We start from the raw sequence: 20,097 nt of genomic DNA on the forward strand, positions 1-20,097 counted from the left end.
CAAAGTCTACACGTTGTAACTGCATTGGGAACCTAACCAGAATACAGTTCTAACTACCAACCTTTTAATCTGATGCTCTATTTCGATTTATTTTATATATACCTGGGTTACTGCAATATTTTTAGTGACCTGACAAGCTAATCAAACTGGAGTTTAAACATTTTATTGTGCGTATTCCTTTTACAGGAATTTTGACATTTGGAGGAAAAAAACATCGTTCTTGCTGCTTTCCCTACTTTTGGGGTATATGAGGTAACAAAACTGTATGGCTTTATTTTTCCACCCCCCAATTAGAAGTAACCAGAATTTCCACCAGACCAGGGTAGCTGGATTCAGAGAGAACTGCAATCAACTTCACAGATTACGGGGATGAGCGTCCAGAGCATGTTCAGTGACTCAGAACAGGATTTCCAGGACCAGTTTCAGAATACTAATGAGTATGGTCCAGAGCACGGACTCCTCCTCCTGGGGCGCATCCTCGGGGGCGTGGGCGTGCCTGTGCGCCGGGTCCCTGCCGTCGAAGACCGCGACCTCGGCAAACGGGGACTGCTCGATCCTGCGGTCGAAGTACACTTTCATCTCGAACTCGCTCTCATGGTGGGACGGGTGCCCGTAGATGCCGATGCCCACGGGGCGCTGGAAGTGCGCGGGGATGGACACCACGTCCTGGCCGCACGTGACGGACTGGAGCTCGTAGTCGTCGAAGCTCGGGTGCAGGGTGCTGTCCGACACGTACAGGTCTGCGTCGCCCTTCAAGCTCTGCATCCTAAGGACAATCTTCCCCTCGTGGTTTAACCTCAAGTAGCTGTAATTCCCGGCTCCTATCTGGCCCTGCACAACGTGCAGCAGGAGCCACTCTTCGGGAACTTCGTCCTCGTCCGAGGAGCTCGCCGCGGACACCATCTGCGAGGCCAGCAGGACCAGCAGCGCGCGCTTCCAGGCAGCGGCCATGCCCGCCGCCCGCCGCTCCCCCGCTCCCCTGCGGACGGCCTGCAGGAGGACCAGAGGGCACGCTCAGCGCGCCAGCCGCGCCAGGCCGCCGCTCGGGGGCGGCTCCCCGCAGGCCCCCGGAGGAGGAGAGGGAGAGCGGTGGGAAGGGGGAGGGGAGAGGGGAAGGGGGGAGCGGTGCAGGGAGGAGGAGGAGGACGGGGGGCGGTGCCGGGTGGGAAGAGGGAGGAGAGAAGGGAAGGGGGGAGCGGGGCAGGGAGGAGGAGGAGGACGGGGGGCGGTGCAGGGTGAGGAGGAGGGGAGAGGGGAAGGGGGGAAAGGTGCAGGGAGGAGGGGGAGGAGGGGGAGGACGGGGGGCGGTGCCGGGTGGGAAGGGGGAGGAGAAAAGGGAAGGGGGGAGCGGGGCAGGGAGGAGGGGGAGGACGGGGGGCGGGGCAGGGGGGGAAGGGGGAGAGGGGAGGGGGGGGGGGGCGCGGGGAGGGGGGGGGGAAGGCGCGGGGGAAGGTGGGGAAGGGGACGTGGGAAGAAAGGGACAGAAGCGGAGACACCCGGGGAGCCCGAGCGCGGGGCCGAGCAGAGAGGCGGCTCTGGGGGCGACGGCCCTGCCGGAGCGAGGGATCGGGGGAGCCCTGGCACCGTACTCACCGCCGCTCCCCGCCGGGCGCCGCGTCTGGAGCATCCGGGCCGGGGACGGCCCGCCGCGCCAGAGCAGCCGGAAATGAGGCGGCGCCCGGAAGTGAGGCACGACCCGGAAGTGAAGCGAAACCCGGAAGCGGAAGGGCCCTCGGCCTCTCGCGGAAATGACGAAAAGGCCGTGGGTGCTAAGGGGCGGTGGCTCGTAACCAGGGCGACAGGGGGTGGGGCGGGGCGCGGACCCGGCGCTCTCGGAGCTCACCTGGACTGAGCGTCCGCCTCGGGGGCTGTGCGCCAGGTCCCGGCGGGCCCCAGGTGAGAGACAGGTGGCCCGAGACCCGACTCTTGTCAGGGCACCTGTTACCTGTTCTGTCCTCGTAAGAACACGGTAGTTTTTGAAATGCTCCTGAAAGAGGCTTCCAAATGGAGTTGTATTTATATTCAGGATATTTTGTGAATTTGGAACCTGGTGTGAAGGGGCCCCTATTGGAAGAAAGATTGTGTGCATTTTAGGACCATTGAGTCCCATTCTTGTGCTTTTGTGGAAATCCGTGGAGTCCGGCCCTGAGAGCATGCGGTGCCCTTGCGCCCGCGTGTGGGGACTTGGCCTCTGCCGGTCCCGCAGGACTCGGGGGGTCGGGGACCCGAGGGAGGCTGCGTCAAGCAGGTGTGGCTGCAACACCGACTGGCGAAGTCGGACTCACTCTGCGTGTCAGAGTGACAGAACAGGCTTCAGGCGGAGCATTTTTGTGAAGCTGGGGAAAGCTGGCGCCAGGGGGTCGTGACCCGCTGGTCTTTGGGCTGGTGATGGAGATGGCGCCAGCCAGGGGTGTCTGCTCGCACCGGGATTCCCCCGCCGACCACCGTTTATTTCCCCGGGAGAGCGTACCGGCCTGGAGTACAAAAGAGAGGCTATGAGAGAGGGAGACATCTGGATCTGTTTTAAATGACTGAGAAAGGAGGTGACTTTTACAACCACAGTGTCCTACCGTCGTCGGTGTCTTGTGCTTACCCAACACGTTAGGTACCCAGGTGAGGACCTGAGGTCTGTAGTCAGGGTTTCTTCAGTCTGGCTAACAGAAAGAGGGCATAGTCTTTTTTTTTTTTTTTTAATTAAAGCAGCTAAAAAGAGTAGTGTTACCTTTAAAAATATTTAATAATTTAGGAAAGACTTCAACAAATAGAAATGACTGTGTCTGATTTGGTGCCGTTCCCACTCCCACACCTTTGTTACCAGCCTTGCTCATTTTATCCTAGTTCTAGCCTCAGGGTAGCTAGAATTAAGACTTTCTCCTGTTCTGGGTCATGTGGAGAATTTTATGTTTTCTTTTGCTACAAAGTAAACCATCAAGGATACTTTAATTATGATCCCACTTATCATTTTCTGTGGCGAGCTTATCCTCTCGTGAGCATCTTTTTGAGGTGGCAAGCACTCCAACAGCCTTTCAGTGCTTGACCTGTGCCCACCGTGTTTCCAGCTTTTTTGGCTTCCAAGATTCCCATCAGCTACAAGCCATTACTTACTACAGCATTTTATTCACCTGAGGCCTTGTGCTGGACCCAGCCCAGCTTAAATTGGGCTCAGTTTGATCTAGGACCCAATCCAGTTTTTAAGTTGGACCCAGTAACCACCAGCAGTTCCCATTGTGGAATCTGGGCAGAGTGGGGAGAGGATGCGGGGAGGGATTCCAACCAAATGGGCGACTGTGGAAATCCAATGAGAGCAGGAGCTCAGCACAAAGAGAGCCGAGCTCAGAACCCAGAGGAACTCACCAGGGCCCCCGGAAACAGGGACAAAGAGAACTCAGGGTGCTTGCAGGGGACCATGCCTGTGTTTCTCTTCATCCCTGAAGCTGCCAGAGATCGCTTCATATCCCATCACTGCTGCTAAATCTGTTAAGTCACAAAAACTCAACTGAATAAATTTAAAGATCAAATTGGCTATTTGTCCAGCAGTAGAAAGGAGCTCTGCTAAGCTGTAGGGAAGGAAAGGCTTTTAAAGCTGGAAAGGGTGTGAGAACGACATCGTTAGACAATGTGTTGTTTTAGGCGAGGTCGCCTTCCTCAGGGAATGGAAGGGGTGTGTGGGCCAGACTGTCACACTGGTGCTAACCAGGTAATTAAATATTGAGTGTAAAATGTTACATTCCTGGGGATTGAGACTGCAGTTAGATTAGGTATTAAGTTTTGGTCTGCTGACGTGGGGTTTAGCACAGTGACTGCATTTTGGTCCTGCTGTCTTTAACAATTCAGATATGTATTGAATACTTATCATGTATCCTCCCTAGGATACAATAATGAGAAAATAGACACATTTTTTCCTTTCCCAGAGCTAGACGTTAATCAGTTATATACTTTTATGTGTGTGTGTGTGTGCGTGTCTGTATACACTTGACCTTTGAACAACATGAGGGTTTGGTGTGCCCCCTTCCCCCATACAGTGGAAAATCTGTGTGTAACGTTTGACTCCCTGAAACCTTAACTACTGATAGCTTACTGTTGAGGAGAAGCCTTACCCATTACATAAACAGTTGACTGACACATATTTTGTATGTTATATGTACTGTGTACTGTATTCTTACAATAAGATCAGTTAGAGAAATGATAAAGAAAATACATTTACAGCACTTTACTGTATTGGCTGAAAAAATCTGTGTGTAAGTGGACCTGCACAATTCACACCTGTGTTGTTGAGGGACGAGCAAATTCGAGGAATAAGCTGGGTCACAGGAGGATAATGAATGGGGCTGGGCACATAGGATGGGGATGTGGTGTAGGATGAGCTCCAACAGCTGGGCTGGGCCACGAGTTTGGTCTTTGTCTTCAGAAAGATGGGCAGCTGTTGGCAGCATCTAAGCAGGACATTGCATTCATACCTTGTAGTTCAGTCATTCCTTGATTGTGGGTCCAGAAGGAGCTCTTTAGGGAACTAAATTCCCCTCAGGCTGCTTAGGGACAAGTAACAAGGGCTGGCCTGGGAACAGGTGCATCTCAGAGAGAACAATTCCTGTAACCCAGCAGCCAGCACCCTATGGAGTAATGGAGCCCAGACAGTGAAGGTGGGACCCCACGTGCAGTGCATATGGCATGAAAATGCCCGGCTGCAAACCTGTGAAACCTCCACCCGGGTTGGGAATTGGTCTGGAGTAAATGCAGGTGATCACCCCACAGGTCTGAGAGCACGTGGTGTCAGCATCCCAGAGCGCTGTGGACCTCTAGTCATCACTCCCTGCCTCCTTCCCAAAGGTGTTTGAGTCCAGCTGTGCCCGCTGGTAGACCAATGCTGGGCACACACTATTGTATGTATCCTGTTATGAATATACCCTTCTTTCCCCAGGCTGCTGTACGTGGACCGTTGGGCTGTTTCCAATTTTAGAATCATAAATAGTGCTGCTTTGAGCATTCTGATAAATGTTCTGTGTTACGTGTTTTTTGGTTCATGTGTTCATGGTTCCGTGTGTGCTCAGCAGAGAATTGCCTCTAGGTCTGTTTTTCTGAGTGGTTGTTCCAACTTACATTACTCCTCCCATAGGTTTTGGAAGCTCATCCATACTCAGTGTTCTTTTCTTAGTATTTTTGATTTTAACCATTCTGATGGGTGTATGGTTTTCACTTTTCATTTCAGTTTGCCATTCTCTGGTAAATAATGAAGATAAGCATCTTCTCCAGTTAATTGGCCATTTGGAGATCTTTCATGAAGTGCCTTTTGCATATTTTTCTGTTGGCTTGTCTGTCTTAAGATTTGTATGAATTCTTTGTACATTCTGGATGTCTTTGTCAGCTTTATGTGTTGCTCATCTTTCCTACTTTGTGGCTTGCATTTTCACTCACTGATTGGTGTCTTTTGAAGAATATAAGTTTTGTATTTGTGGATATTTATTATGGTATTATTGTGGATGTATTTTATTAGAGTTTCTGTCCTTCTCAAACATCTAAATGCTAGTATATACTTAGACAAACATGGATTTTTTTTTCTTAGTATCTATTCCTTTTCTGGCAATAATACTTGGATTTCCTTGGGCGGCCACTCTTTTCCCTCTCCTGGCCAGGCCCCAGGGGTCACAGTTCCATGACACATGGGGCTGACTTGTCAGCACAGTTTTATCCTTCTGATCACATGGTAAATTCAATGATGAGAAGTGGCCCACACTGGCCCAAACTCATAGAGAATGTTCAGGGTTTGATAGGAAGAGGTGGTCACTCTTCCCAGTGCACCAGAACATGAGAGAGTGGTGGTGGGAGCTGCTGGCCAGCAAATGGCAACAGAAAGGAGAAACCAGAGCCAAGATCCAGACAGTCACAGCTGAAAGATGGAGAGACCAGGCCTGGCTGGCTCAGGCTGCTGCATGGAGCCCTGCACACACCTTCCAGTTAAAGGCCTGCCCCTCCAGAGACACCCCTTTCTTTCAGGCCCATCAGGCTGAGCTTTCTCTCATTTACACTGGAAAGGCTCTTACTGATATGCAGAGTAAACTGTCACAATGTCTACACTGGGTTCCACTGAATGTAAGGACTGTCATTGCATTTTATATTCTAATCAGTGCTATTTTGGACACCCTTGAAGAAATGCATTTTGAGAAATGTGCAATGATTTGCTTGTTTTAACTTTATAGGATGAAAATTTATGAATCAAAGAATATGTACTTTTTAAAATATTTTGATATACATTACCAAATAGCCAAAGCTTATGCCCATTTATTCTCTTACCAGCGGAAAAAAGCTGCACATGATATTCTTATATTATAATTTAGTTAATGCCAAGTTGGTAGATGAAAAATGATATTCTTTTGTCTTATGTTGCTTTTCTTGATTACTAATTGTTTTTTATATGTTTATTGGGCACTGGTATTAATCCTTTTGTGAATTTATTGCTCCTGTTTATTTTTTTCTTTTTAAAAGTCATTTTATTATTATTTTTTTTCATCATGATACATGTACTCCTTCATCCCCATCACCTATTTCCCCCATCCCCCAACCTACCTCCCCTCTGGTGACCAGTAGTATGTTCTCTGTGGTTAAAAGTCTGTTTCTTGGTTTGTCTCTCTCTTTCTCTCTCTTTTTTTCCCCCTTTGTTCATCTGTTTTGTTTCTTAAATTCCACCTGAGTGAGATCATATGGTATTTGTCTTTCTTTGACATATTTCGCTTAGCATAATACTCTCTAGCTCCATCCATATTGTTGCAAATGGCAAGATTTCATTCTTTTTTATGGCTGAGTAATATTCCACTGTGTGTATATATCTCATCTTCTATATCCATTCATCAGTCTATGGACACTTGGGCTGCTTCCATTATTTGGCTATTGTTGATAATGCTGCTGTAAACATAGGGGTGCATGTTTCCCTTTGAATTAGTGTTTTTGTATTCTTTAGGGTACATACCCAGTAGTGTGATTATTGGAACATAGGGCAGGTTTTATTTATTTATTTATTTATTTATTTAAGAGAGAAGGAGAGTGAGAGGGAGAAGCATTCTCCCCACTGAGCCGGGAGCCTGATGTAGGGCTTGATCCCAGGACCTGGAGATCATGACCTAAGCTGAAGGCAGACGCTTAACCATCTGAGCCACCCAGTCACCCCTCTTCTGCCCATTTTTAATTGGATTATTCATTTTTGGGGGTGTTGAGTTAAAAAAGTTCTTTCTAGATCTTGGATACCAGCCCTTTATCTGTAATGTCATTTGCAAATATCCTCTCCCATTCTGTGGGTTGCCTCCTAGTTTTGTTGACTGTTTCCTTTGCTGTGCAGACGCTTTTTATCTTGATGAAGTCCCAATAGTTCATTTTTGCTTTTCTTTCCCTTGCCTTTAAAGACATGTCTAGCAAGAAGTTGCTGCGGCTGAGGTCACGGAGGTTACTGCCTCTGTTCTCTAGGATTCTGATGGATTCCTGTCTCACATTTAGGTCTTTCATCCATTTTGAGTTTATCTTTGTGTATGGTGTAAGAGAGTGGTCCAGTTTCATTCTTCTGCATGTGGCTGTCCAATTTTCCCAACAGCATTTATTGGAGAGACTGTCTTTTTTCCATTGGATACTCTATCCTGCTTTGTCAAAGATTAGTTGACCATAGAGTTGAGGGTCCATTTCTGGGCTCTCTATTCTGTTCCATTGATCTATGTGTCTGTTTTTGTGCCAGTACCATACTGTCTTGATGATGACAGCTTTGTAGTAGAGCTGGAAGTCCGGAATTGTGATGCCGCCAGCTTTGCTTTTCTTTTTCAACATTCCTCTGGCTATTCGGGGTCTTTTCTGGTTCCATACAAATTTTAGGATTATTTGTTCTAGCCCTGTGAAAAATGCTGTTGGTATTTTGATAGGGATTACATTAAATGTGTGAATTGCTTTGGGTAGTATAGACATTTTAACAATATTTGTTTTTCTAGTCTATGAGCATGGAATGTTTTCCATTTCTTTGTGTCATCTTCAAATTCTTTCATAAGTGTTTTATAGTTTTTAGAGTACAGATCTTTTACCTCTTTGGTTAGGTTTATTCCTAGATATTTTATTGTTTTTGATGCAGTTATAAATGGGATTGTTGTCTTAATTTCTCTTTCTGCTGCTTCATTATTAGTAGATAGGAATGCAATGGATTTCTGTATATTGATTTTGTATCTTGCAACCTTAGTGAATTCATTTGTCATTTCTAGCGGTTTTTTGGTGGAGTCTTTAGAGCTTTCTATATACCGTATCATGTCGTCTGCAAAGAGTGAGAGTTTCACCTCTTCCTTAGCAGTTTGGATGCCTTTTATTCCTTCCTCTTGTCTGATTGCTGTGGCTATGCGTCCAGTCCTGTGTTGGATAAAACCAATGAGAGTGGACATTCCTGTCAGAGTCCTGACCTTAGGAGAAAGGCTCTTAGTTTTTCCCTGTTGAGGATGATGTTTATTGTGCGTTTTTATTGCTCCTCCGTAGTTTGTATTTTTTTTTTCTATTGAGGTTTTAAGCTTTCTCTCATATATTTGTTATAGCTCTCTAAATATTAAGGATGTAGTTCTTTCCGTTATTTTTGCAGATTTTTCTCTGGTTTTTGTTTTTAAATTGTTAATAGTACTTTGTAACCCGTAAGGCATCTGAAATTTAATTGTTTTTGGTATTATTTCCCAAATGGTTATCTAGCTGTCCCTGACCAATTAGAACAATGTGTTTCACATAGCTGAAGGTCATGCTCCTTCCTCCTCTACCCCGTTATGCTTCAGTTCTGTCCAGAGATTCCTGCCTCGGCACGGATTTCCAGCAGCCTGTGGGTGGAAGTCATTTGGGATGGCCGGCAGCTCAGAGCTCTAGGGGTAACTTACCTGTGTCCAGGTAACGGCCAGCAGGACAGCACACATTTCATGCGGAGGGGTTAGATGTCCTCTGTCTGCGGGCAGCTCCGAGCGCGGTCACCAGCAGAGGCCGGTGGGTGTTGGTACACTGGCCAGACCACTTCGAGCAGCAGTGAGTGGCTGAGCAGGCGGCTCATGCAGAGCTGTTTGCTTGTGGAGCCACCGGCCCTGCACAGGTTCCCTGCGCTGCTGCTGCTTTCCGAGGTGGGTGGAGCTGTGAGGTCACCTGCGGCCGCTCTGGGTATGCCGCGGCAGAGGTGCCGGGAATGAGGGTCAGAAATGGGGAGTTTCACCACTTATGACACCTCCTATGTTTCCACCTGTAAAATGGAACACACATTTACAAACAACTTTAAAGAGTTGTTGTAAGTATTAAATGATATAATGTATTTATTGATACACCCAAATCTTAATATGTATGAAAATGATTAACCCAAATGTTAATATGTATGAAAATGATTTTTAAATTGAAATTGGTGTACAGATTCTATTCTTTGCAAATCATGGTGCTGAATGTTATAGGAATTAGAGAAGAGATTAAGACAGTTCTTGGTGCATAAAAGTTTATGTTGAAGGCATAATACAAAATTTAATCACAGTTTGATGGGTGGATTCTTTTTTTATTTTTTTAAATTTTTATATGTCTTTTAGTTCTCACGAAAATGTAAGAATTTTACTCAAAGTAGTGCTTTTTCCTTTTAAAAATATTTTCTATTCAAGTGTAATTAGCATACAGTGTTATGTTAGTTTCAGGTGTACAATATAATGATTCAGCATTTCTATACATTACTCAGTGCTCATCAGGATAAGTGTGCCCTTGATCCTCTTCATCTGTTTCCCCCAATCCCCCAACCACCTCCCCCACAACCACCAGTTTCTTCTCTGTATTTAAGAGTGTTTTTTTTTGGGGGGGGGTGGTCTCTTTTTTTTCTTAATTTGTTTTTTTCACATATGAGTGAAATCATATATCAGTCTTTCTCTGACTGACTTATTTCACTTAGCATAATACCCTCCAGTTCCATCCACATTGTTGCAAATGGCAAGATTTCATTCTTTTTGATGGCTGAGTAGTATTCCATTTACATATATATACCACATCTTCCTTATCTATTCAATGGGTAGATTCTTAAAATTTTTTAGACAATTATAGTTTTTGATATATTCTTTCATGTTTCTTACAATATTTTATGTTTTGGGAAGTACTTGGAGGGGCCACACAGTAATTTCATTGTGTCCATTTGGGACACTCCCGTCATCACCAACTACATGCTGGCCACGGTGCTAGGCACTGGATCCTTTAAAATGGTAAAACCTACAAAGCAAATCATGGTAGCTTTAAAACATTCAGCTATTTTTTATATGAAACTCCCTGCCATGTCTTGGCAGTTGCAAGAATAATAAGTAAAACCAAGTTTATGAATTGGAGAAGATTGTGCATTAAAATATTCAAAATGCTTTTATTTTTTCTCCAGATTGTTGCAGAATTTTCAAGTCTATAAAAATTGCCTCTTATTTGTTATAACAGAGAACGTTTGTTTTGTGGGAGATGATGGAGCGTAAGTCCTCTGACTGTATTTTGAGAACTTTATCACTTAATCTCTCTGCTTGCCTTGTATCTTGGCCTTACAGATACTAAAATAAGGGTTTCTTTTTTTTTTTTTTTTTAAAGATTTTATTTATTTATTTGAGAGAGAGAGAATGAGAGACAGAGAGCATGAGAGGGAGGAGGGTCAGAGGGAGAAGCAGACTCCCTGCCGAGCAGGGAGCCCGATGCGGGACTCGATCCCAGGACTCCAGGATCATGACCTGAGCCGAAGGCAGTCGCTTAACCAACTGAGCCACCCAGGCGCCCTAAAATAAGGGTTTCTAGTCAGGTCTTCTACTGGAATGCTTACTGACTTCTCTTCTGGGTTGTTTTCCAATAGAATAGCCTGGGTAGATATTTTTGTTGGTCTCCTTTGTCTTGTTCAATCGTGACTACTGCACCTGAGCTGGAAAGTGATTATGGCCGACTGCCCAGCGCCCGGGTGCTGTGTACTGCGGGGCCCAACCCTCTGTCAGGTGGCCCAGAGGCTTTACGCGGGATGCCACCTGCTCAGCTGGAAAGCCCCTAGTGAGCTTTCCCCATCTGCGGTCCTGGAAACTTGGGCCGTCTGAGCCGGCATCACGCAGCTGGTTTGCAGCCCAGGGCCCTGACCCCAGCCTCCCATTCTGCCTCTGAAGGGGTCACCTGGGTCAGGGTGTGTGAAGGCCAAGGAGGTGGTAGGGGCACACAGAGGGCGTCTGTGGCTCAGCTGAGACCTGAAGGGGGAGCGGCCGGCAAGTGGAGAGCTTGAGGAACCTTCAACAGGAGAGACATTCGAGGGGAGAAAAAGCAGCTCTATTCTCAGAGCTAGGAGCAAGCCGGCATGATGGGTGTGGAGGGAGCCTCTGTGTTTAAGTTGAGATTTGCTGGCCTTGAGGGTCACAGTGCTGCCGGGCCCAGGGGAGGCTGCCCTTCAGGAGTGAGAGGTGTGGGCAGTCTGTGGCATCCTCACCACTGTCAGGGGTTGGGGGGGTGGTTCTAGATTGTTTTGTACATTTGCATGATCTTTCTTTTGGGTATTGGGGGCCAAAGTCCTCTTGAAGAAAGACGGGGCTAGGTATAGATTGGATATGAGGGCCACAGGAAAGGACAGGATTGACATTCATGTAGGCCTTTGTCCCTGGAAACTAGACCATGGTTGTGCCATGAAGAGAGATCTGGAGATAGAAAGGATCGAACTGAGAGTCATCTGCTCTGCAGGCTCCCTGAGCCAGAGCCCCTGTGCATGGAGCTGGGAGCTTAGCCCTCTCTCTTGCCTACCCCAGTCCCTCTTGATCCTGACCACCTTGCCCATTGCTGCCAGATTGAAATGTGCATTTTCCTAAATAGCTTTGTTCAGCAACCTTCAATAGCCCTCCAGTTATGAACTGAGCTTAAGTGGAAGCCCTTCTGTTTGGTCCGTTGCTGAGCACTGCAGGCTGTCCCCACTGGACGATGACTTTTTCTCCCTCTTCTAACCTCATCCCATCTCTGCTGGTCAGTGCCACCTGGTCTTCTTCTGTCTGGACCACCCCTTTCCTATGAAGCCTGCATGTGAACCATGGTTAGGTCATCTGAGTCCACTCGACCAGCATGGTGGACCAGAGAGCTAAACCCTTTGCTCATGACTGTGTCAGCAAATTCTGTGGATGAGCTTTTCAGGTCTAGTGCCTGGAGTGAGGCGTGAGGAAGAGCAGAATCAGGATGACTTAAGGGCTACATGTATATAAAGACGTAACATGGGTGAGGTCATTAACTGTGAAGCGGGACAGCAGTCTGAAGCAGTTTTTATTTTTGTCAATGTTTCATTCATTTATGCTTTTGTAAGATGGAGTCAGTGAGTCAGTGATTATATAACCTGAGGTAATTGATTTTAATGACACAATGTTGTGAAACAGTGGAACAAACCCAAGGTAAGCAATAGGAGAGCTAGATTAATATTGTACTTTACCACCAGTGTGCTTGGAAAATTTGGAAAATGATTTTATATCTCAGAGTCATTGATAATAGTAATCAATGTCCGTAATAACCTTCTGTTCACTCCTCAGAGCTAGTGCTGGGCTCGTGCATCACGGACCAGCATTGCAGACCGCCGCCGGGAGGTGCTGTTCTGTCCGATGTCCAGTCGCAGAAGCACAGTCCACAGCGCTGAGCAAGGTGTGCTGGGTGGGAGGAGGGGCCGTGAACCCGGGAGCACAGTCCACAGCGCTGAGCAAGGTGTGCTGGGTGGGAGGAGGGGCCGTGAACCAGGGTCTGTGAATCTGAAAGCCGTGGATCGAGTGAGCAGTTGTGTGCGTGTGCGTGTGCATGCGTGTGTGTGTGGGGGGCCTTCAGGACTTTGAGTATTGTCTTCTCCCTTGTCTTGGGAGCGGGGAGGGCGAGGGGGATAAGTGGGTGTGACGTTCTGTGTGTGTGACGTACTCGTCATGTCTGTATAAGTGTCATCCCGTGGTGGTTTCCACACTGTGCGTTCAGACTGGAGATGGGAGACCCACAGGGGAGTCTCTGCACTGATGCTGGTGTCGGTGACCTGGTCACAGAAAAGTGCCTGGTGGCGTCGGAGGAGGCTGCGTGCCGTGCCCAGCTTGCCTGTAGCGGTCAGTACTGCGCTTTCCCCTTACATGGGAACGCGCTCTGTGTGTGGAGCACGGACGACCCTTCTTACCAGGTATTTGAAAGTTCTGTGTGCTTTTCGTTAGGTCGAGGGACACAGCCTTGCGGTTCCCTGCCCATCTCTCGGATGCTGCTTGGCTGATACTGCCCCCTGGGGGGTCCAGTACCAACTACAGGAGAAACAAAACACTGGGCTAACGTCGCAGTGTTAGAAAATACACTGCCTGGAATCGCTTTATTAAAAAAAAGTTCTTCTTCAATAAGAATAGAAGCCAGAAAAGGTTCATGTTAACATAATCAAGAGAAGTCCAATTTTTGTAGATTTGAAATATAACACATTTAAGGAAGTTTATTACATTTATTGCAGAATCTTTTACATCAAACTGACAGTTTTAAAGACATCATTAGTTTTCATTCAAAAGTTATTTCATGACTAGTATAATTATCTGAATGCTCTTCAAAACAGGTTTCATTGTACAAAATGAAAAAAGTAAATTCTATCAGCATTTTTAGTGTTGGGATCATTTTTATCTTTATTTTGGGCTTCAGGAGTTTAGGGCCAGTGATGACAGCGCGTGGGGCCAATCTGTGTTTGCCTGAAAGTTTCCTTCAATTTCGATGTTATTGGCACTCACTTCACTAGGAGTAGGAGCTGTTCATCATCGTGAAAGAGAAATCTATAGTTAGATCTTTCCCCGTTGAGTTACGAGAGGTTTTACTATGTTTCTTCAACACGACTTAAAACCGATGCATGGGCTCCTGCATTCCGATGTCCAGCTTGATCTCTCTCGCTTTTTTGGTGAAGTGTGAGATACTTAGAAAAATGTGTCCCAGATATTGAGTGCCATCATTTGATTATGATGAAGTGAACACAGCTGGGTACGCGTCATCTGGGCTCTGTTGTGTCCCAGCCTGTGCTCCCTTCCCTTCTCCCCAGAGTTGACACACCTTCAGCTGCTGGTGCCGTGTGCTAGTGTTGCTCACGCTTGAACTCTCTGAGTGGGGTTGTGCCTGAAGCCGGGTTCTGTGACTCAGCAGGATGTCTGTGGGGTTCGTCCACATGGTTCATTTCCATCCCTGCACCGTATCCCGTTGCATGGACAGACCACACTGAACCCTCTCTATCCTTGGTGGAGATTTGTTCTGTTTCCATATTTTGACGGCTACAGGCATTCCTTTGTATGTTTTTGGTACACATGTGTGTACAACTGCTGAGCCGTAGGGAGTGTGCATATTCAGGCTGGTAGATAAGGCCAAGAAGACTTCCAGAGTGGTTGTAGTGGTCTGTACTTCTTCAAAGGCCCTGTAAGAGTTCCACTTGATCCGCATCCTCACCTGTACTTGGTTCTTTTAGTCTGAGGCCTTCTGGTGTATGTAGGGGTGCTTGTTTGTGATGTGCAATTCTCTGCTGATTAGTGAGGTTTAACCCCTGTTTACAAATTTATTGGCCATTTGGACCTTCTCTTCTGTGATATGTGTTCAATCCTGTGCTGTTTTTTCTGACAGATTATCTGTCTCTTTCCTATGGATGTGAAGGAGTTCTTTATGTATTCTATTTTTTTTTAAAGATTTTATTTATTTATTTGAGAGAGAGAATGAGAGAGAGAGAGAGTACGTGAGAGGGGGGAGGGTCAGAGGGAGAAGCAGACCCCCTGCTGAGCAGGGAGCCCGATGCGGGACTCGATCCTGGGACTCCAGGATCATGACCTGAGCCGAAGGCAGTCGCTTAACCAAGTGAGCCACCCAGGCGCCCAGGAGTTCTTTATGTATTCTAAATAAGAGCTTTCGTTAGTTTGCATTTTCTGGGGTTTGATGCCGATGGAATCAGACAATGCTTATTCTTTGTGTCTGTTTGGCTTCTTTCACTCCGAATACTTATTTTAGAAGTTATCTGCATTGTTCATGTATCAATGGTGTATTCTTTTTCAATATTGAGTAGTATCCCATTGTGTGAATGTACTATAATTTGTGTATCCATTTTCCTGTTGGTGAACATTCAGGTTATTTTCACTTTTGACTACTGTAGATAAAATGCTATGAGTATTTGCAGATCTTTGTTTTATAAATGTCAGTTTGGTCACATTGCTTGTTAGTGTTCTTCACATCTTCCATTCATGGCCCCATGTTCTGTCAGTTATCGAGAGACGCATATTGGAATCTGTGACTCTGCATGTGAATTTGCCTGTTTCTCCTCTATCAGTTTTGCTCCATATATTTTGAAACTCCATTATTAAGCACATAAATGTTTGGTATCTTTATGTTCTGTTGGTGAATTGACTCTGTGAATGTACAAAGTAACATTTCTTTATCCCTGGTAATATTTCTTGCTCTGAAATTTTGGCTGCATTTTTCTTTTTAGGGGCTACTTTTTTCCTTTTTTAAAAATTTTAGGACTTTATTATTCTTTTATTTTTATTTTTTAAAGATTACTTATTTATTTATTTGGAGAGAGAGCAGAATGAGCAAGAGACAGCATGAGTCGAGTGGGGAGGGGCAGAGGCAGAGGGAGAAGCAGGCTCCCCGCTGAGCAGCGAGCCCGATGTGGGGCTCGATCCCAGGACCCTGAACTGAAGGCAGACGCTTCACTGACTGAGCCACCCAGGCGCCCCAAAACTTCATTAATTCTGTAAAAGCAGTTTTAGGTTTGCAGCAAAATTGAGGGGATGGTATGAGATTTCCTGTATGCCCCCTGTGCTCCTGCGACACACAGCCTCCCCCACCCAACACCCTGTACCACAGTCGTGCATTTGTTGCAGCTGACAGAGCTGCGCTGACACGTCATCGTTGCCCAGACTTCACAGGTCCCTCAGGGTCACTCCTGGTGTGCATTCTGTGGGTTTAGACAAATGTAGAATGACAGGTGTCCACTATTATCATATCAGTCCGAGAATTTTCACTGCCCTAAAATCCTGTGCTCTGCCCCCTTAACCCCCCCTCCCCCAACCCCAACCCCGGCAACAGCTGACCTTTCACTGTCCCCACAGCTCTGCCTTTTCCACAGGGTCATGTAGGTGGGATCCCACACAGGTGGGATCACATGTAGGTGGGATCACTTAGTGATATACATGGAAGGTTCCTCTATGTCTTTTCATGGTTTGAGGACTCATTTCTTTTTAATACTGAACAATATCCCATTGTCTGGATGCAGCAAGTTTATCTATTTACCTACTGCTTCCAAGTTTTGGCAATTATGAGTAAAACTGCTATAAACATTCATGTGCAGGTTTTTGAGTGGACATACATTTTCAGCTCCTTTGGGTAAATACTGAGGAGCATGATTGCTGGATCATATGTTGAAAGAATATTTATTTTTGTAAGAAACTGCCAAACTGTCTGCACCATTTTGTATTCCCACCAGCCGTGAATGAGAGTTCCTGCTGCTCCACATCCATATCGGCATTTGGACTTGTCAGTGTTCTGGGTTTTGTCACTCCAGTGGGTGTGCAGTGGTATCATTGTTGTCGTCATCTGTATTTCCTTGATGATGGATGATGTGGAGTTTGCTCACCTGTCATCTTATATCTTCTGGAGTGAGGTGTCTGTGATGGTCTCTGGCTCCTTTTTTAACTTGGTTATTTTCTTATTGCTGCCCTTTAAGAGTTCTTTGTTTATTTTTGGAAATAGTCCTCTATCAGATAGGTTTTATGCAAATACTTTCTCCCAATCTGTGATTTGTCTCCTCATTCTCTTGATGGTGTCTTTGATGGAACAGAAATTTTTAATTTTAATGGAAATCCAGGCTATCAATTCTTACTTTCATGGATCATGCCTTTGGTGTCTTATCTGAAAAGTCATCACCAAACTTAAGTCATCTAGGTTTTCTCCCATGTTATTTTTAAGGGGTTTATAGTTTTCTCCGTTGTATCACCTTTGTTCCTTAGTCAAAGTTCATTTGACTCTTTTGGGCTCTGTCTTTTCTCCCATTGATCTGTTTGTCCTTTCTTTTGCCATTACTGTACAATCTTGATTAATGTAGCTTCATAATAAGTCTTGGAGGCAGGTAGTATCAGTCTTCCAACTTTGTTGTTGTTCTTTAGTATTGTGTGGCCATTCTGGGTCTTTTGCCTCTGTATACATTTTAAAATTAGTTTGTTGATTTTGATTGGGATTGGATTAAATCTATAGACCAAGTTGGGAAGAACTGACATCTTGACAATATTGAGTCTTTCTATCCATGAACATGGGATATCTCTCCATTCATTTACTTTTATTTCTTTCAACACTTTTATTTTTCCTCATAGAGATCTTACATAATTTTTTTTCAGAGAGAAAGTGAGCATGTGTGAGTGGGGGGTGCAGAGGGAGAGGGAGAGAGAGGATCTTAAGCAGATTCCATGCCCAGCATGGAGCCCAACACAGGGCTCAATCTCACGACCATAATCTGAGCCAAAATTGAGTCAGGCACTTAACCGACTGAACCACCCAGGCACCCCAGAGATCTTATACAATTTTGTTAGATACGTACCTAAGCATTTCATTTGTTTGAGTGCTAATGTAAATGGTATTGTGTTTTTAATTTCAAAATCCACTTATTAATTTTTAGATGATCATGTCACCCATGAACAAAGACAGTTTTATTTCTATTTTCTCAGTCACTATACCTTCTTTTCCTTTTATTGTGTTAATCATATTAGCTAAGACTCCCAGTGTAATGTTGACAAGAGTGGTGAGAGGGGACGTCCTCATCCTCATCTTGTTTCTAATCTCGGTGGGAAAGCTTGTAGTTTCTCACCACTTCATACATTAGCTTTTGGTATTTTGTAGATACTCTTTATTAGGTTGAGGAAGTTCCCCTCATTCCTAGTATACTGATTGTTTTTATCATGAATTGCTATTGGATTTTGTCAAGTGCTTTCTTCTACTTTTTTTTTTTTTTTTTGTAAATGAACTGTACTGTGAAGCAGCTACTATTTCTATTTATTTGTTTATTTGTTTATTAGAGAGAATGCAAGCACATGTGAGGGGGGGGAGCAGAGGGAGAGGGAGAGAGAGAGAGAATCTTAAAGCAGGCTCCAGGCCCAGCATGGAGCCTGACATAGGACTCAATCTCATGATTCTGAGATCATGACCCGAACCAAAATCGAGTTGGATGCTTCACTGACTGAGCCACCCAGGCACCCCAACATTTTTTGATATTTTCATGTGATTTTTCTTCTTTAGCCTATTGATGTGATGGATTAACTGATTTTCAAATGTTCAACCAGCCTTACATACTTGGAATAAATCTCCAAATTCTACTTGGTCATGATGTATACTTTTTTTAATACATTGTATGGTTTGATTTGCTGATATTTTGAATATTTTGTTGAGTTTTGCATCTATGTTCATGAGAGATACTTGTTTTTAATTTTCTTTTCTTGTGAGGTCTTTGTCTGGTTTTGATATTAGGGTAATCCTGGTCTTATAGAATGAGTAAGGAAATATTTCCTCTGCTTCTTCTGAAAGTAGTGTTTCCCTCTGTTCTCTTTCTTCAGTCTTCTGAAAGAGATTTTAGAGAATTAGTAAAATCTCTTCCTTAAATATTGAGCAGTGGATCCATCGTGGCCTGGTGCTTTCTGTTTTGCAAGGTTATTAATTATTGATTTTTTTATACCCCTATTTAACTTTTTGAACATATGGAATAGAATTATAATGAGTGTTTTAATGTCCTTATCTAGTAATTCAGCAATTTGGATCAGTTCTGGTTTGGTTTCAAGGCCATCTGGATGATCTGTGGGTGGGTGTTTTCCATGGTTATAGATTTCCCTTGTTTCTGACTGAATGGTCTTGATTCCTTGAATGATTGACTGCCGGACATTATGTGTGAAAAAATGCACAACTAGTTTGGGGCTCTGGATGATCTTAACTTCTTGCAGAGAGAATTTATGCTTGCTTCTGATAGCTGGCTGGCTGAGGGCACTGGCAATCCCAGGTCACTCTAATCCAGTCGGGGATTATGAGAACTCAAAGGTGGGCTTGTGAGCACTCTTCTGTTGCCCGTTCGTCTTCCCTCCTTGGGCCTGGCCTTTTGGGTCACCACTCTAGGCCTGGGCATTTGGTAACATGCCCTTCCCTCCCACCTTAGTAGGTGGTATGCCTTTTTTAAAGCAGAAATTTATTAAAATTCATCTGTAGTGTTTTAAAGGAAAAAAAATGCATGGAGTCCTCAACCTTAAGGCCATTGGCTCTATTCTCAAAAGTACTTTGTCAGGCAGTGGAATTCTTTGCCCTTTTCCCAATAAGATAGTTCTGTTTGTGCCTGAAAATGATGCATTTAATTACACCATTTTTGTGCTCCTAGTCCCATAAGTATCTCAGGTTTCAACTGCCTTTACTGGAATTGTCAGAAAGCTGCCATTCAACAGGAGTCTTCATGGGTGAATGGCCTCCCATGTTGGGTTCCTTCTCTGTTTCCTTCTTCTCCGTTCTTAATTCTTTGTTGCTTTCATTGCTCTCTGATGTCTTAAAAGTGTGTCTGTATGTTCTTGGCAAATTTTTCCCCGCTTTCTTTTCGTTCTCATCAGGAGCTTGGTACAGATGAACTGGCCGCCACAACCAGAGACAGAGCTCTCATCATTCTCGTGTTTGAGTGATGGCTCTTCTGTCAAAGTGCCTACTGTCTGCTTACTGTCAGCTCTAAAGTACCTCACTCAACACAGCCCAGACAAACTATGTTCTTTCCTGATTCCATTCCCCCTTTCTTATGCCACCATTCACCTAGGGTTTCAACCTGGAACACTGATTATCTTTGCTTCTGTCCCTTCCCCCATCTCTCAATGCCCACTGGTCACAGAGTCTTTGGTTCTCTGTCTCCTCCCATCTCCATCTGTGTCGCCCTCATTCAGGCCTTTACTGTGCTTGCTTTGGGATGTTTGGTCCCTCTGTGTCCCCATTGTGGTCCCTCTTCTGTACTTGCAGCAGTGTTACAAGTCTGAAAACGAGTTTTGTCATAGATTCTTCTGCTTGTACTTTCTCGGCTGGCTTCCCATTTCCTAGCGCACTATCAGAACTCCATACACAGCGCCCAGCCTTCTTGTA

The 20,097-nt window shown here is 45.2% G+C and overlaps 2 protein-coding genes across 8 annotated transcripts in view; one reads left to right on the top strand and one right to left on the bottom strand.

The window, feature by feature from the left end:
* Nucleotides 1-147: 147 nt before the first annotated feature.
* CUNH6orf120 (chromosome unknown C6orf120 homolog) lies at nt 148-1,664 on the bottom strand. Its single transcript, XM_032407462.1, has 2 exons — nt 1,594-1,664; nt 148-990 (listed from the first exon to the last, which is right to left on the bottom strand). Exon 2 carries the CDS (start codon nt 949-951, stop codon nt 397-399), a length of 555 nt encoding a protein of 184 aa, XP_032263353.1. The 5' UTR covers nt 952-990; nt 1,594-1,664; the 3' UTR covers nt 148-396.
* A 133-nt stretch (nt 1,665-1,797) lies between these two features.
* Nucleotides 1,798-20,097, top strand: part of WDR27 (WD repeat domain 27) — a 132,116-nt gene continuing 113,816 nt past the window's right edge. For 3 of the 7 annotated variants that reach the window (XR_004299935.1, XM_032407454.1, XM_032407458.1), the window contains exons 1-2: nt 1,799-1,896; nt 12,516-13,135. Coding sequence is in view for 6 of the 7 variants with exons in the window: in XM_032407454.1 (XP_032263345.1) it covers nt 12,950-13,135 (186 nt within the window). In the remaining variant the exon portion in view is untranslated. Of the gene's footprint in view, nt 1,897-12,515; nt 13,136-20,097 lie in introns of all 7 variants that reach the window. The other 4 variants (XM_032407456.1, XM_032407457.1, XM_032407455.1 and 1 more) reach the window with 2 other exon arrangements.

Source organism: Phoca vitulina, unplaced genomic scaffold, assembly GCF_004348235.1.
Source record: "Phoca vitulina isolate PV1807 unplaced genomic scaffold, GSC_HSeal_1.0 scaffold9, whole genome shotgun sequence".
Lineage (NCBI taxonomy): Eukaryota > Metazoa > Chordata > Mammalia > Carnivora > Phocidae > Phoca > Phoca vitulina.

What these genes read in the sequence shown, in the direction of transcription:
- CUNH6orf120 (XM_032407462.1), bottom strand. Translation starts at nt 951, where the DNA reads ATGGCCGCTGCCTGGAAGCGCGCGCTGCTGGTCCTGCTGGCCTCGCAG.